General features: G+C 40.5%; 1 protein-coding gene across 3 annotated transcripts in view; it reads left to right on the top strand.

Moving 5' to 3' along the window:
- The window catches only part of PTPN4 (protein tyrosine phosphatase non-receptor type 4), a 182,099-nt gene that overhangs the window by 143,692 nt on the left and 21,474 nt on the right, over positions 1-16,933 (top strand). For all 3 annotated transcript variants that reach the window (XM_059912035.1, XM_059912036.1, XM_059912039.1), the window contains 7 exons: positions 1,866-2,025; positions 5,148-5,231; positions 5,641-5,697; positions 11,589-11,745; positions 14,867-15,033; positions 15,817-15,907; positions 15,992-16,053. In XM_059912035.1, coding sequence (XP_059768018.1) covers positions 1,866-2,025; positions 5,148-5,231; positions 5,641-5,697; positions 11,589-11,745; positions 14,867-15,033; positions 15,817-15,907; positions 15,992-16,053 — 778 coding nt within the window. The remainder of the gene's footprint in view (positions 1-1,865; positions 2,026-5,147; positions 5,232-5,640; positions 5,698-11,588; positions 11,746-14,866; positions 15,034-15,816; positions 15,908-15,991; positions 16,054-16,933) is intronic.

Below are 16,933 nucleotides of genomic sequence, written 5' to 3'. Positions count from 1 at the left end.
AAGGTTGCCTATCTCCACTTCATTTAGTTGTTTTTCTGGGGTTTTATCTTGTTCCTTCATCTGGTACATAGCCCTCTGCCTTTTCATCTTGTCTGTCTTTCTGTGAATGTGGTTTTTGTTCCACAGACTGCAGGATTGTAGTTCTTCTTGCTTCTGCTGTCTGCCCTCTGGTGGATGAGGCTATCTAAGAGACTAGTGCAAGTTTCCTGATGGGAGGGACTGGTGGTGGGTAGAGCTGGCTGTTGCTCTGGTGGGTAGAGCTCAGTAAAACTTTAATCCTCTTGTCTGCTGATGGGTGGGGCTGGGTTCCCTCCCAGTTGGTTGTTTGGCCTGAGGCAACCCAACACTGGAGCTTACCAGGGTTCTTTGGTGGGGCTAATGGTGGACTCCGGGAGGGCTCACGCCAAGGAGTACTTCCCAGAACTTCTGCTGCCAGTGTCCTTGTCCTCATGGTGAGACACAGCCACCTCCGCCTCTACAGGAGACCCTCCAACACTAGCAGGTAGGTCTGGTTCAGTCTCCTATGGGGGTCACTGCTCCTTCCCCTGGGTCCCAGTGCGCACACTACTTTGTGTGTGCCCTCCAAGAGTGGAGTCTCTGTTTCCCCAGTCCTGTCGAAGTCCTGCAATCAAATCCTGCTAGCCTTCAAAGTCTGATTCTCTAGGAATTCCTCCTCCTGTTGCTGGACCCACAGCTTGGGAAGCCTGACGTGGGGCTCAGAACCTTCACTCCAGTGGGTGGACTTCTGGGTGTAAGTGTTCTCCAGTTAGTGAGTCACCCACCCAGCAGTTATGGGATTTGATTTTATTGTGATTGTGCCCCTCCTACCATCTCATTGCGGCTTCTCCAGTGTCTTTGGATGTGGGGTATCTTTTTTCGTGAGTTCCAGTGTCTTCCTGTCGATGATTGTGCAGCAGCTAGTTGTGATTCCGGCGCTCTCGCAAGAGGGAGTGAGGGTGCTCGTTCTTAAAAGCGAAGTGTCTACCTTGAAGTTGCCCTGTCTCACCTAGCTGGTCAGATCAGCTCCCGCTGCTACGGCCTGAGGTTATGCTCTCTAGTGTCAGGTGGTTTTTAGCCCCTTCACCTGAAATTGGGTTTTCCGACATAGGTACTCATCCAGTGTTGTCTCCTCAGTGAGCTCAGCCCTCTTCCTCGTTGTGTTCATCACTTCCGTGAATTGTGTTTACCTGTAAATAAAACAGGCAACCCCTTGAGTTCTCTGGATGGTACCGGGTGTTTTGTCTTCGGAACAGCTCGGCTCTCAGCTCTGATTTCTCCCTGCCTGCCCACATGACTGCTGAAAACCTTAGAAAGGGGTTTTTATGGTAGCTTAATAAATATCTTCATAGAGATACCCTTAAAGTATATTTTATTATATGTGAATTGTTCACAGATTTGATAAAGTAGGAAATTAGATCTGTTACTTTAAACTTCAAAGTTAAGGAAGATTTCATTAAACAGTGGCACTTGCAAATAAACATGGTATTTAAAGTTTGTCTCCTGTTAGACATCGTAATAAAATAATAATTCTAGGCTGGGAGGAATTGGAAGATTGGGATTGACATATATACACTACTGATACTATGTATAAAATCGATAACTAATGAGAACCTACTGTATAGCACAGGGATCTCTACTCAGTGCTCTGTGGTGACCTAAATGGGAAGGAGATCCATAAAAGAGGGGATATACGTATAGCTGATTCATTTTACAGTAGAAACTAACACAATGTTGTAAAGCAACTATACGCCAATAAAAATTAATTTAAAAAATAAAATTCTACCATTACTTTAAAAAATAAATAAAATAATAATTCTGTAAGACAACTTCCAAAATATTTATTTTTTCTCTTTTTTTCTATCTAGATCACAAGAGACCCCTGGAGATGGGCAGCCTCCAGCTTTACCACCCAAACAATCAAAGAAAAACAGTTGGAACCAAATTCATTTTTCACATTCTCAACAAGATCTGGAAAACCATATTAATGAAACATTTGATGTTCCATCTTCCCCTGAAAAAGCTACTGTAAGTAGTTTCTTCAAATATTCTCACATTTCTTTGAAAATGTTTAATTGTAAATGAAATAGTTTTTGTAACATAGCCTGTTTTGTCTGTAAATTATATTATAGTACTTTCTCTTTTTCATCATGTGTTTGCTCATGAATTGTGCCACCGTATAGCCCAATTGTGGAATTTCCTTTTATCATATTTATAAAACGTTCATTGCTCTAGAAGTTAATTTTTGACAAATTTGTTGATTTCTGTCTTGCAAAACACACACTTCCAGAACAAATGCTAATAATCCATTAAATACCATTAATTTTATTACATAATTGACTGGGTGTCGAGACTCTATCATTTATCATTTTCATCAACCTTTTGAAATTGAGTACGGGTCTCCAGAATATATAATCACTCTGTTCTTCAAAATATATTCGTGAGTTGCTTTGGTACTTTGTACCAAACAAAATGGTAAATTCTTAGAATCCCCTGATTTATGAATTTTCATTGCTTTTTCAAGTAGATGAACCAAAGGTGAGATTGTTAATAAATTTTAAGGATACACTGTGTTCATGAAGATGTATAATGACAGACAGAAATATGAGTGTATTTCAGGAAACTTAAGGGGACATCAAGGAATAAAATAAGACACAGGGAGAGGAAGTCCCACAGCAGGTGCTGGCGGTGCCAGAAGTCTCTGCTGGCCATTGCACTCTTCCCCTCTTGTTTTTCACCCATAGCCCTCCCACGTTTTCTAAAATTGAAAAACAAGAGGCAGCCACTCTATTCTCCCACACTTACGGCCCCACAGATGCATCAAAAAGAGATCAAAATCCTTACCCAAAATGAATGACAACTTTAGTGCTACCTGCGTGGTGATTCTTACGCATCATTCATTCATCAGTTCATAGTTACTGAGGTCTTTCTGTGTGTCAGGTACTTAAGGAGGTAGTGGGAGTACGAAGACAAATCAGATGTGGTCCCTGCTATTAAATAATTTATAGTCTAGTTTGTTTTTTCCTTCATGCAAAAATGACTCATTGAGTACCTATTGTTATAGGCTCTGGGAATATAACAGAGTAAAATAAAAAATTAAACACTCTGCCTGCAAGGAACTTGTATTCTGGGGATAAGGGTGAGACAAACAGTAAACAAAATATGTAACTTAAATATATAGCCTATTAGATAGTATAAATGCTAGAGAGACAAAGCAGGAAAGGGCTAGGGAATTTCCAGAGTGGAGTGTTCCAGTTCTAGATAGTGTGAGCCGGGGATGAGCTTGGTGATAAGCCACGTGGATACCTGGCGTGAGAGCAGGTAAGCCGAGGGAATCGCAGGTGCCAAGGCAGGGGTACGGCTGATGTGGTCAGGGGACACCAGGGGGGTCAGCGAGGACACAGCGGAATGAGCAGACGAGGAGGACAGGGGACAGCAGAGGGCCAGATCCTAAAAGCCTGGTCTTGTAAATGTCTCGTTCTTCAACCCTGGGTGAGATTGGAAGCAAACAGACATACCTAAGGAGAGAGGTAACGGGATGTCGCTTAGGTTTTGACGGTTTCACTGTGGCTTGTATGCTGGCAGTGGACCGAAAGCAGGGTAGCAGCAGAGAAGCTGGCTGTGAGGTGTTGCAGGGCCCCAAGAAGCAGCAGTGACTGGAGCAGGGTGGTGCCTGTGGAAGGGATGAGACACAGATGTGTTCTGGGTGGAGCTTTAGAGTGGGGCTGACCTACTCTGCTGATGAGTTGGCTGTGGGAGACGAGAGAGAGAGGAATAACAGCAAGGATAACAGCAAGGTTTTGGGCCTGAACAAATAGGAGGATGAAGTTGCCATTTGCTGACATGGAAAGGCTACAGGTAGAACAGGGGTGGGTGGAATGTTGGGAGCTCAGCTGGGACACGTTGATGTGTCTAGTAGGAGTCTGTTTGGATTCTGGAGTTGAAGGGAGAGGTCGAAGCTGAAGGTATAGTGTTGAGAGTTGGTGGCATGTAGACAGTATTTAAAACCATGCGACAGGAAGTGTAGTGTGTACAGATACCGGAATAAGAGGTTCTAGAAATGGAGGCTTAGTCCTCCAAACTGTAAACATGAGGGAGGTGAAAGAAACCAGCAAAGGAAACTGAAAAGATGCAGACCAAAAGGTAGGAAGAAAACTAGTCAACTGGCTGATGAGAAGGCAGCCACAGAGAGAGTAACCAGCTGTGTCAGATGCTACTGGTGAGTCGAGGAAGGTGGGGACTGAGAACTGAACAAGCTCTACAATTAGCAGTGACTATGGGAATTCATAAGTATATAAAAATAACGAATTCAGCTCTGGAGTTAAGGGAAGACTTCCTAGAAATGATCATCTCCAACCTGTGTCTCGAAGGCTAAATAAGAATTAGCCAGCTACTTACCCACAAAGAGCAGGCATACAACATGTTAAGTGAAAGAAGCCTGTAACAAATGACATATATTGTATAATTTCATATATGTGAAATGTCCAGAATAGTCAAGTAAATAGGGAGGAAGTAGATGAAGGGTTGAATAGGACTTGGGGATGGGGGTGACCGCTCATGGACACAGGGTTTCTTTGGGAGATGAAGAAAAGGTTGTAAAATCAAAGAGTAGCGTTTTAACAGGTCATTGACATGCCTGTCAACTTTTTCCTCTGTGATTTCATCTGCTACTTCAAACCAGAGAATTGCAATCTCTGAATTCATCTTAGTTTCAACCAAATCAAATGCTGCCTCCAAAAAAAAAAAAAATAGTCGTGATGTTCGTACAACTCTGTGACTATGGTAGAAATTACTGAATTATACACTTTGAATGGGTGAAGTGTAGTATGTGAATTGTATCTCAGTAAAGCTGTTTTTAAAAAGCAGAGGGAGTAACATGAATTCATGTAATACTTATGAGTATTTGCTCCGTGCAGAGCTTTGAGCCAGGTTCTAGAGACACTGAAATTAATTAATCAGGTCATTAATAGAGGCCCTGTTGCTCTTGGCACTTACAGTCTAGCATGCAGGTAAGGCACGAGAGAAATTTAAATTATGATTCTTTATATACTTTAGATAATATCAACATACAGGAAGCATGCTTCATGTATATCTGAAGGATAGGCTACAAATGAAGAGCGTGACAAGTTATTTATTTTTGTCTTTTAAAGCCTAATGGTGGTATTCCACATGATAATCTTGTCCTAATCAGAATGCAACCTGATGAAAATGGAAGGTTTGGATTCAATGTAAAGGTAACTTAGAATTTATATTGTACTCAGTTTTAATTTTATTATTATTATTATTATTAAATTTTATTTATTTATTTATTTATTTAGTTTTGGTTGTGTTGGGTCTTCGTTTCTGTGCGAGGGCTTTCTCTAGTTGTGGCAAGCGGGGGCCTCTCTTCATCGCGGTGCGCGGGCCTCTCACTGTCGCGGAGCACAGGCTCCAGACGCGCAGGCTCAGTAGTTGTGGCGCACAGGCCTAGTTGCTCCGCGGCATGTGGGATCTTCCCAGACCAGGGCTTGAACCCGTGTCCCCTGCATTGGCAGGCAGATTCTCAACCACTGCACCACCAGGGAAGCCCTGTACTCAGTTTTTAAATTAAGGTGTTTCTGTGTTGGCAATACTGACTGATACTCGATTTGCACTGTTTTGAAGGGAGGATGTGACCAGAAGATGCCTGTGATCGTGTCCCGAGTTGCGCCAGGAACACCTGTGAGTCACAGCAGCCTTCCCAGTGAATCCTAGCTTCGAGAATACATGCGTATTTTTATTAGTATAAATAAAGGAGTAAAATGAATCATTTAATTTGTCAAGTAGCACATGATGTTGGATGAACCTCTTTAATTGCTGGGAAGTTAATTTTTATTTATTCCCTCTCTATAACAGTTTTTAAAATCCTTGTTTTTACAAAGAAGCTAGATTCTATGAAAATAACCCCTTTAAACAGCAAAATGTAGACAGGTATAGTTTTTGTTTGTTTGCTTTTTTTGTTGGCTTCTATTTTCATGTAGAATTGTTTATCTATGTTCTATTTGTCTACTTTCTGTTTAGAATATGTATTTTAAGTTCCTTATTATGAACATTCTAAGCAACAGTAGAGAAAACACTGCATGTACCCATGAGGATGAACCCCCTGTGCCCCCTCCTTCAGCTTCAGCACCCATGAACTTTCTGCTCATAAGGACAGTTCTTGGTAAATTGTGGGTGCATCATCTTTATTGCTCCTGTGATAGCAAATATTGCTTTCAGATCCCCATTTCTGTTGTTGTCTCCTCTGTTTAACTGCATTTCTCTTACCTAAATGGTCTCTAAGGGCTTGGAGCCAGCACCCATTGTCATTCAACCATCTCTGTGTCCTGGGAGAGGCAGGAACCTGCAGCCTGAGGGAAGAGGCTAGTTATGGGATCTGGTGCTTTGCAGCAACCTCACAGTTGATTTGAAGATCACAATCAAGATTGATCAAGGATATCATGTTACATGGTTTTAGTTCTGGTTTTTAAGGACTTGGTTGGTTGCAAATAACAGGGAACATGTGGAATACCCCTGGCTTAACCATAAATACAGAATTTATCGTATAGCTCTAGAGGTGTGTCACAAAACCCAAGGACAGGAGTGCACTCAGACCTCTAGAAAGAACCTGAAAAATCATCAGGACTCTATTTTTCATCTCTGTTTCTTTTTATGTGAATGTTCCATTCTTCTCTCTCAGTGCAAACCAATTTGTACACTGAATTAGCTTCATTTCTCAAGCTACTCCAAATAAAATACATTCTAAATGAAAAGTGTACTTAGTAGCAGCTTCAAGCCAAGTCCTGTAATATTAGCACCACAGACACACTCTACCTGCAGAAATGATTGTGACTCCAAAATGTGTACTAAATAGAAATTGTGTAGCTACCACCATTCTGCCCCTCAGTCCACGTGGGGTGATGTGACCACTAGCAACTTCGGGATTTGTATGTTACCAGCTTAGCAACCCAGACTCATTAGGCCCCTCAATCCAACTTACAGGCTCCTAGGAAGCAAACCCTTCATAGATCCAGCTTGGACCAGATGTCCTCTTTTAAACAAATCCTTTGTGATCAGAGGTGACAAGACAGGGATGTGATGTATAAAATGACTACTGAACCTACTACACATGTGAAAGATGGGGGAAATAGTCCAGAATTATTTGTTCAGTGTGTATTGGGAAATGTGTGTGTGTTTGGGAGTGCAGATGAGGAGATGAACGATTGCTAAGTTCTCATCTAGCAAGTAGAAAGTTAGATAACGTCTGAAATAAAAACTAAAGAAAAATAAAATTGGAACGTTATTTAGAGATACTGAGGTAAATACAAAAGATGTAGCTAAAATGTTGAAAGAAGATGCCTCAAAAGAGGGGGAGAAGATAAGGGAGAACATAAGAAATGGTTTCTTATCATAATAATCTTACAGACCTAGTCAGCTCTGTAAACTGTGTGGTGTATAGCTTTCCCAAAAACAAAAATTTTAAGTAAAACTTATTTTTAATTAAATATGTCTTTTACCTGACGATTCCACTTTTAGGAATTACCTCTAATGAAACAGTTGGAACAAAGGATACACAAGGACGTTCATTGTAGTATTGTTTGTGAAACTTAAAAATTGGAGGGAAAATCAAAATGTACTTCATTAGAATTGATTAAACAAGTTATGCATTGCTTTGCAGCTATTAAAATGATAGATGATGTAGCATTATATAAGTATGGAAATATTTTCATAAGGTATAGTATTATGAAAAGTGCATATTTTACAGTGGAATACTGCTCAGCCATAAAAAAGAATGAAATAATGCCATTTGCAGCAACATGGATGGACCTAGAGATTATCATACTAAGTGAAGTAAGTCAGACAGAGAAAGACAAATACCATATGATACCACTTATATGTGGAACCTAAAAAAAATGCAAATGAATTCATTTACAAAACAGAAACAAACTCAAAGACATAGAAAACAAACTTATGGGAATTCCCTGGCGGTCCAGTGGTTAGGACTCCATGCTTCCACTGCCAAGGGCACGGGTTCAATCCCTGGACAGGGAACTAAGATCCCGCAAGCCGCGTGGTGCAGCCAAAAAACAGAAAGAAAGAAAGAAAACAAACTTATGGCTACCAAAGGGGAAAGGGGCAGGGAGGGATAAGTTAGGAATATGGGATTAACAGATACACACTATGATAAAGAACAGAGGCCTACTGTATAGCACAGGGAACTATATTCAATATCTTATAATAATCTGTAATGGAAAAAATCTGAAAATATATGTATATATTTGTAACTGAATCACTTTGCTGTATACCTGAAACTAAATCAACTATACTCAATTAAAAAATGCATATTATACTTTCATATGTTTGTTTTATCCATTTAAAAAAATATGAGTTATGTAAATATATTTTAAAAATCTGGAAACATGATAAAAAATGTTAGCAGTGTTTCATCTGGGTAGTGGAATTACTGGTATTTATTACTTGCTTCCATGTTCCCTTTTTTTTTTTTTTTTTTTTTTTGCTGCATTGGGTCTTTGTTGCTGCGCCCGGGCTTTCTCTAGTTGCGGCGAGCGGGGGCTTCTCTTCGTTGTGGTGCACGGGCTTCTCATTGCGGTGGCTTCTCTTGTTGTGGAGCACAGGCTCTAGGTGCACGGGCTTCAGTAGTTGCAGCACGTGGGCTCAGTAGTTGCAGCACACGGGCTGTTGCTCCGCGGCATGTGGGATCTTCCCGGACCAGGGCTCGAACCTGTGTCCCCTGCATTGGCAGGCGGATTCTTAACCACTGTGCCACCAGGGAAGTCCGTGTCCTATTTTTAAATTGTCTGAAATCATGACAATGAGCATGTATTGCTCTTATAATTAGAAGAAAACAATAAACCTTTTTTTACTTGTATGCCAATTGTAATAGTCATAAGAGAAATATTGATTTTTCTGAACAGTGAATGTGGATAGTTTTCAATTAAGTCCAGGGTGTTCTTTTATTTATTTATTTACTTACTTATTTATTTTTGGCTGTGTTGGGTCTTCGTTTCTGTGCGAGGGCCCTCTCCAGTTGCGGTAAGTGGGGGCCACTCTTCATCGCAGTGCGTAGGCCTCTCACTATCGCGGCCTCTCTTGTTGTGGAGCACAGGCTCCAGACGCGCAGGCTCAGTAATCGTGGCTCACGGGCCTAGTTGCTCCGCGGCATGTGGGATCCTCCCAGACCAGGGCTCGAACCTGTGTCCCCTGCATTAGCAGGCAGACTCCCAACCACTGCGCCACCAGGGAAGCCCTCAAGGGTGTTCTTGAACATTCTATAGAGAGGTTCATTCCCAAACAAAATTTTATGACTATAAATTTTCTTTTTATGCTATACAGGTTACTATATTGGTAATTTTTCCTTTCTGCTACATAGAACTATGTTTCATAAATAGTGACTGAATTTAGAACAAATTAAATAAATAGAAATGTGTCATTTTTATATTATTTTATTAATTTAAAGACTATTACAGTTTTCCAGTTCGAAACCTCATTTTAGGTGACTGAGGGGAAAGGACAGTGTTTCAAATATTTTAGTGTCATTTTTTATATTGGAAACCTTCTAAAATGGATAATTTCCAAAATCATGTTTTTCTTCCTACCTGATCATATTTGAGCCAATAGCTCTTGCCCCAGCAAAATTCATTTTATCTAGACTTGCCAGATCCTAATGAAATGCAAATAAAAAATTATCCCTGATAAAAAGCAGATTAAGTATGAGAGGGTTACTTCAGTTATAATGGGTAACCACTGTGCTATAACATTCAAAGATTATTATTATTTTTTAACCACTACAAGAAGTAGAGAAAGAAGCAACTAGAAAGAATGGTCCAAACCTTAAATTTGAATTTTCCAGATTTTAATGCTTTGCATTGAAATATCTCATTTTTAAAATTTCACAACGATGAATAATTAGGGCAGATACATGTTCCTTTCTCAGAGTTTCAGGTGCCTAAGATCACACATGTCATAAGCGGCAAAGGAAGAACTTGGCTCCTAGACCAGTGCTCTTTCCACGAGTGACAGTACCTTATTGGACTTTGTTGACTTTGTTTTACAGTGAGTTTAGTTGTGCTTCCATCTTTCAAGCCTTTGCCACGGCCCTTTCTGAAAGGTCCAGCCCTATCATTTCCTTCGCGGTCTGAGCCATCATCCTGCAAACTTGACTCCCATGTGTTCTCATTCCTGTGTCCCTGGAGCAGGCTGTCCATATTTCTGTTGATCTCTTTTAGCTTATTTACTTGTTTGTTTTCTCAGTAAAATACAGGCAGCCCTCACATGCACAGTCGTGCAGGGCTGTAGAGATAACCGTGCAGTCTGAAACCGTACAAAGTGCTCTGTATAGTGGGGAAAATTATGTTTGTTTCCATGGCCTTTAAATTTTTCATGAAAACTTTAAAATTTCTGATGCTTTCTCTTGTAAATATATAGGGAAATGAAAAAATAGTAAAACTAATGCTGATTTAGTATCCTGTAATTCCAAACGTCAGAAACATCGAGAATTAAAGTGTTTTATTTCTTTGTGAAAACTTATCACAGGTAATCTGTGAACAGTGCTTGTCTCCTTGTCATATAGGTTAAATTACAGAGTGAGCATTTTTTCTTACCTTGGCAAGTGGTCATAATCCTTTCTAAGTCTGAATCCACTTCCGCTTGTCCTTTGCACTTTTCAGTGATGTGTAATACCTCCCAGGAGTGCCTGTATTGAGAAGTTTTTCGCCAGCATCACTTCCTCAGACACCTTCATCCTTCTTGTTGCAGCCACTTGCATCATTTATGTTGATAAATTCACCTTCTCTAAATTCCTTTTCCTGCGTATCTGGGGTCTCTCAAACAGTAGAAGTGTCAATATTTCCATAGTCAACTATTTCTTCTATAACTCAGTTTATGTTCAATTTGAATTTCACTTCCAGCACCGTCCCTTTTTGTTTCTTTGCTACACTTTTAACTTTTTGGCTAGCTCGCTCTTTAGATTATCCATTTTTACATGGGTTTATCACTGGGAGACAGAGACAAGTACCCGCTTTGCTGTCTCTACATGAACTGAATAATCGATGCCCAACGCCAAGTCACCAGTAGCCTTTGAAAGAAGGGATGTGATTGCTCACTGATCATGGTGCATATTTATGATTTACATAGTGATTTTTGGACTGACATGGGCTAGCAGCGAATTTTGTACTTTATGCAGTTATTCATAATTAATTTATCACAGTAACTGAAATTTGAACCATGTTAGGAGACTGGTGTTATTTAACTCAGCTGTGGTGACTGAAATTTGTAGGTATCTGGACATGCAAAGTGAGGCCTGCCTTGATCTGTGCACCTTGAGAATGTTAGTCTTCTCTGTATGTCTAGGTATATAATAGGGCATGAGGGGAAAAGGTATTAATGAAGACGGAAAAAAGGAGTGTCTTTGTGGGAAAGTGAGATTCCTACTTCTGTTTTCTTAATGGATGAGTGAAGGGATAGATGACTTCTACACGTGGTTTCAGTTCTGCTGCAGCGTCTATAAACTTAAGGTCCTGTGCCTTCCAGAAAGCCGGGCGCAAATCGGAAACCTTATTTTCATCCCATTACAGGCCGACCTGTGTGTCCCTCGACTGAACGAAGGGGACCAAGTGGTGCTGATCAATGGTCGGGACGTTGCAGGACACACCCACGACCAGGTGGTCCTGCTCATCAAAGCGAGCTGCGAGAGGCATTCTGGGGAGCTCGTCCTCCTAGTTCGACCCAATGGTGAGTGCTCTGTGTCGCACTGGATGCTTTTACAATTCCTTCATGTTTGTGACTAGACACAGCGGCCAGAGCAGGCTTCTTAAAACACGGGTCACGTCATGTCGGTCTCTTGCTCAGGGCACAGTGGCTTCTGTTCACAGGTGGAGTAAAACGCAAATTCTTGGCCACCTTGCCCACCCCCAGCCTTGCTCCCTCTCCTGTCATCTGTGCTGGCCTTCCTGATGGTCCTTCTGCCCAAAGCGCTCCTCCTGAGGTTCGTAGAGCGCATACCCGCACTTCGCTCAGGCCTCTGCTCATGTGTCAGCCTCGGCAAGTTCTGTCCTGCCTGCCGTGGCTGAGGTTGCCTCCCTTGCCCCCAGGTGCTCCAAGAGTCCTAGCTCCTTCCTCAGGTATCCTTGCTGTTCCACGTGTAGAAAGCTCTGCAACAAGCTAGAGTTTGGTTTCTACGACAATCTCACGAATATGCTGCCACATGGAGCGCTCAGGGGCTCCTGAAGCCGTCCACTGCCCCTTTGGACAGTGTTCCTAATTCTCTCACTTTGTGCACTGCGGAGTAAATGTGGTGCGGAGTAAGCTCAGCCTCAGCAGTGTCCCGAGAAGGGTCTTAGCAGAAACTGTGCCTTCCCTCCGGGCTCACAGCCCCAGGCCCTCCGCCTGCACTCGTGATGGCACTGCTGTGGGTCCCACACGCTTGCCAGTCCCCTCTGGGAAGCGTTAGTAGATGCTGTGCCTCCTCCTGGCAGGGGACACGCTCCTCTGGTTTCGTTCCCAACAGTTACTGTTGATCACAGCTTTAGCCACAAGAGTGACTATTGGTTAGGGCCACATCACCAGTTACATGCCATAGGGAAGTGAAATGTGATTAGAACCCTACCGATTCTCCCCACGTACCCATTTTGCCTCTTGGGTACAAACAGACATTTTCATTTTACCTTCCCTGCAGGCAGACCTTGGAGATATTGCAGGTTCGGTTCCAGACTACCACAATAAAGAAAATACTGCAATAAAGAAAATACCGCAGTAAAGCGAGTCACATGACTTTTTTGGTTTCCCAGTTCATATAAAAGTTATGTTTACACTATACTGTAGTCTGTGAAGTGTGCAATAAATCACATTGTCTAAAAACAAACAATATGCATACCTTAATTTAAAAACACTTCATTGCTAAAAACTGCCAACCATCATCTGAGCCTTCAGGGAGGCATCAGAGCTCATTGACCGTAGAGCACTTTAACAAATACAGTCATAATGAAAACGTTTGAAATATCGCGGGAATTAAAAAATATGCCACAGAGACATGAAGCAAGCAAATGCTGTTGGAAAAATAGCACCAGTAGACTTGCTCAACACAGGGTTGCCATAAACCTTCAATCTGTTTAAAAAAAAAAAATACCGTAGTTATCTGAGAAACGCAATTAAATGAGTTTTGCCTGTACTTTGTGTTTTTCTGCGTTCATGGTTTAGAATTGGCTTTCTAGGAAAATTCAGAGGACTTCAACAGAACATTCTATTTTGACTTTTAAAGGAACTCATTTATTTAGATCTGTTATATAGGTGATTCATTTTTAGGCATTTTCTGTCACATAAAACAACTTAAATTTCATGCCAAGAATCATCTCTCAATTTGGTTTTTTCTGTTTTCTCTTGATAACAGATCCTAAAGAACTTAATAATAATATTAGCTAATAGTTTTTAAATGCTTTCCATAGACCTGAGCTCTTTTATATATTCTCATTTAACCTTTACAGCCATCCAGTGAGATAGATAAATTATCCCCATTTTATAGTTGAAGACATTTAGGCACCAAGACATTCAGTTACCTGCTCACAAATTCATGACTAGTACAGAGGCAGAATATGAACAAAAGTCTATATAATGGGAAAGCCATGGCCTTTTTGCAATTCCAAATCACCCCATTTATCCTTTAAATTAGGAGAGGAACCCACCTAGGGCCTACATTTTTTGGCAAGGATCTTTCTAATATTGCTTTATTGTCAAAATCTAGACCAGGATTCATTTTCAGTGTGGGTCTGTCATGTCTATTTTTAAAAGAATAACGTATAATCAAAATTTTAAATTATGTTTGCCAAAAATATCAGGAAAAAGCTTGTTTTTCCTGGTGTTTTCCCCTTTAAATCTTATTTCTTCTTAGACAAATTGCATTTCCATCTTTTTGTCTTCACATTCTTCATTTCAGAAATCTATTCTTCTCAAAAGTGCATATGTATTTGAGCAGGAACAAAACTTCTTAAACAAGGCCAGAAGCTTGACTCCATCCTTAAGGGGCTCTTCTCTGCTTCAGCTTTGCCTTTCCCCATGGGGGTCAGAATTTTGTGGGACCAAGGTCACAGCATCTGTGACCTCCCCTTCCATTCTAGACCACCTTTTGCAACCCTCAGTTCTCTGACCAAATAACTCTGAGCCCATTCCTGGGCCTCTGTGGCTGTTTTTCCCAGATCCGTTCTCCCAAGGGTTGATCACATGATATAGGCCAACAGGGTAGCACAGAGGAAGCAATTTCCAAAGGGGTGTAGAACGGGCTTCCATGTGGGCTGCGAGGCTCAGGGTGTGCTTATAGGCCCCCGCATTGAAGAGTGGAGCTGAGGGTGGCCTAAGGGCCACAGTCTAGGGGTGGCTCCCCTCACTGCCACAACCGCGCATTCTGGCCTAGAATTCTCCTTTGAAATCTGGCCTCTTAAGTTGTTTGGTAGATACATCAAGGAACAAGAATAGAAAGTATTTTGTTTAGCATTCTGTTCCGCTTACGTGTAGCTTTTCACGTCTAGACCTATGGTGTGTATAGGCCTCTATTGCTGCTCTTGTCCCAGGTCCACAAATTAAAGATCCGGTCAGAGCTGCTTCTTGGCCTTCCTCTTTTCCCGACTGTTTCTTCAAGTTACAGACATTTTCAGCAATATGGCCAAGAACCCTTCTTTTCCCCAGAGGTACTTCTTCTACTCCACAGCCACTCTCAACCCATACACAGTGGCCCCAGGTTCAGATCTCATGAGTTAGGAATAAATGAATATTTTTCCTGACACAAATAATATCTGGTAAATTCCTTTTGCCAACTCATTAAGGTTTCCATGAGGCTTTTTTGGTTTTGGTTTTGGTTTTGTAGCTGTGTATGATGTAGTGGAAGAAAAGCTAGAGAATGAGCCGGACTTCCAGTACATTCCTGAGAAAGCCCCTCTAGATAGCATCCATCAGGATGACCATTCCCTGCGGGAGTCGATGGTCCAGCTGGCTGCGGGGCTTATCACTGGAACAGTGCTGACACAGTTTGACGTAAGTAACGTTGTGTGGGAAAGGTGTTTGCCTGTATTTTCATGGCTTCTTAACTGCCTAATCTACTGTCAGTTAAAATTTATAAACTAAAATATTATTCTGAGAAATATTTGATATAAAAAGAATTCTAAAATGCAGAGTTTTAAAAAGTTGCTTCCAAAATACTAGCTATGGTTTCATTAATAGATATCTGTTTAAAACAGAGGGATAAGGAGGTTTTATAGGTATGTCATCAAGCTACATTTTCTCTGTAATTAAATAGCTGTTTTTATGAAAGTTTGTAGATAGACTATTATAGATGTAAAAATACTGAGTTAAAGGAAAATAATTTTTGTACCTTGTCATATTTAATCCTTCTCTAATTTTTGTCAGTGTAGTTAGCCATCATTAATATTTGTTGCTCTGAAGTGTATGTTATAGATAGGTGACTATAAAATATTTAGGGCACGTCAATTTTTCTTTTAAACATCTCTAAACTAAATGAAAGCTAAGTGTTTCCTACAGATTTGCTGTTTAAAACTTCAGGTACTTTTGCTGTAAGGAAAATTGTTTTTACTTGTTTTACTATTTTTCAAAATATGTATAGTTCACGTCAGAGATTTTGCAAAATTCAGCTTTGCAAATCTGGTTCAATACCTTACTAAACCTAAGATACATCATTGTATAGATGTGGTATTCCAAGGGAAAAAAACCTGTTTCTTGATAGCATAGAAAGAAGTCTGGAAAACAAAATAGAAACTCTTGATGGCTTTCTGGACGCGTTCTTCTTTTTTTTTTTTGTAGCAACTATATCGGAAAAAACCTGGAATGACAATGTCTTGTGCCAAATTACCTCAGAACATTTCCAAAAATAGATACAGAGATATTTCGCCTTGTGAGTATCTACCCTCTCTGTATGTTATGTTTAATCTTTTTAACATAACTTTATTACAACATTCTTTCTTTTAAATTTTTTCAGATGATGCTACACGGGTCATTTTAAAGGGTAATGAAGACTATATCAATGCAAATTATATAAATGTAAGTTTTTTAAAATTATGCCTTTGTCATTTGGAATAAGAGGGACCACTATAAACTCTGAGATTTATTCCAGAATCCATAAATAATGACAATCAACTCTTTTAGTATGTATCTCTGATAAGGACTTTTTTTTTAAGCAAAACTATTATACTGTTATAACACTTAGAAAAATAACAGTAACAAACACTTAAATGAATAATATGCTCAACTTAATTTACATAAAGAAAAGTACAAGTCAAAACTGCAAGGAATTACTACCATTTTTCACCTATTAGATTGAAATATCAAAAAGTTTGATAATACCCTATACACGTCTACAGCCTTTATTTGAAACCTTGGGGTCAAATATGCTTTGGGATTCAGAATTTGGAGGATTTTTGAAAGGTTATTCGGTGCATATACTGTAATAAGTAATGTCCCCAGCAGGCTATGGGACATTACCCTATAATCAATATGTTGATATTCAACAGCAAACAAACTATGGATATTCCCACGAAATAGGACTGATAGACTATAAACAGGTTCAGGTCGGATATTGTTACCAAATGAGTCCAGCTTAGGTTAGGTGTACCAAAAAAAAAAAGAGAGAGACAAACTTACACTTCAGAGCATTGGGAGTTTCAGAATGTGGAGAAAGTGTTGTGGATTATTAAGGAGTTTACTGAGGAACAAGCATTCCTTGTACATTCTTGGTGGAAGTATAAATAGGGACAACCTCTTTGGAGAGCCATTTGGAGCCGTCTGTTAAAATTTTAAATGCAGGGCTTCCCTGTTGGCACAGTGGTTAAGAATCTGCCTGCCAAGGCAGGGGACACGGGTTCGAGCCCTGGTCTGGGAAGATCCCACATGCTGCGGAACAACTAAGCCCGTGCGCCACAAC

Source organism: Balaenoptera ricei (genome assembly GCF_028023285.1).
Source record: "Balaenoptera ricei isolate mBalRic1 chromosome 7 unlocalized genomic scaffold, mBalRic1.hap2 SUPER_6_unloc_1, whole genome shotgun sequence".
Classification (NCBI taxonomy): domain Eukaryota; kingdom Metazoa; phylum Chordata; class Mammalia; order Artiodactyla; family Balaenopteridae; genus Balaenoptera; species Balaenoptera ricei.
This window is presented reverse-complemented; position numbering and strand designations above follow the sequence as displayed.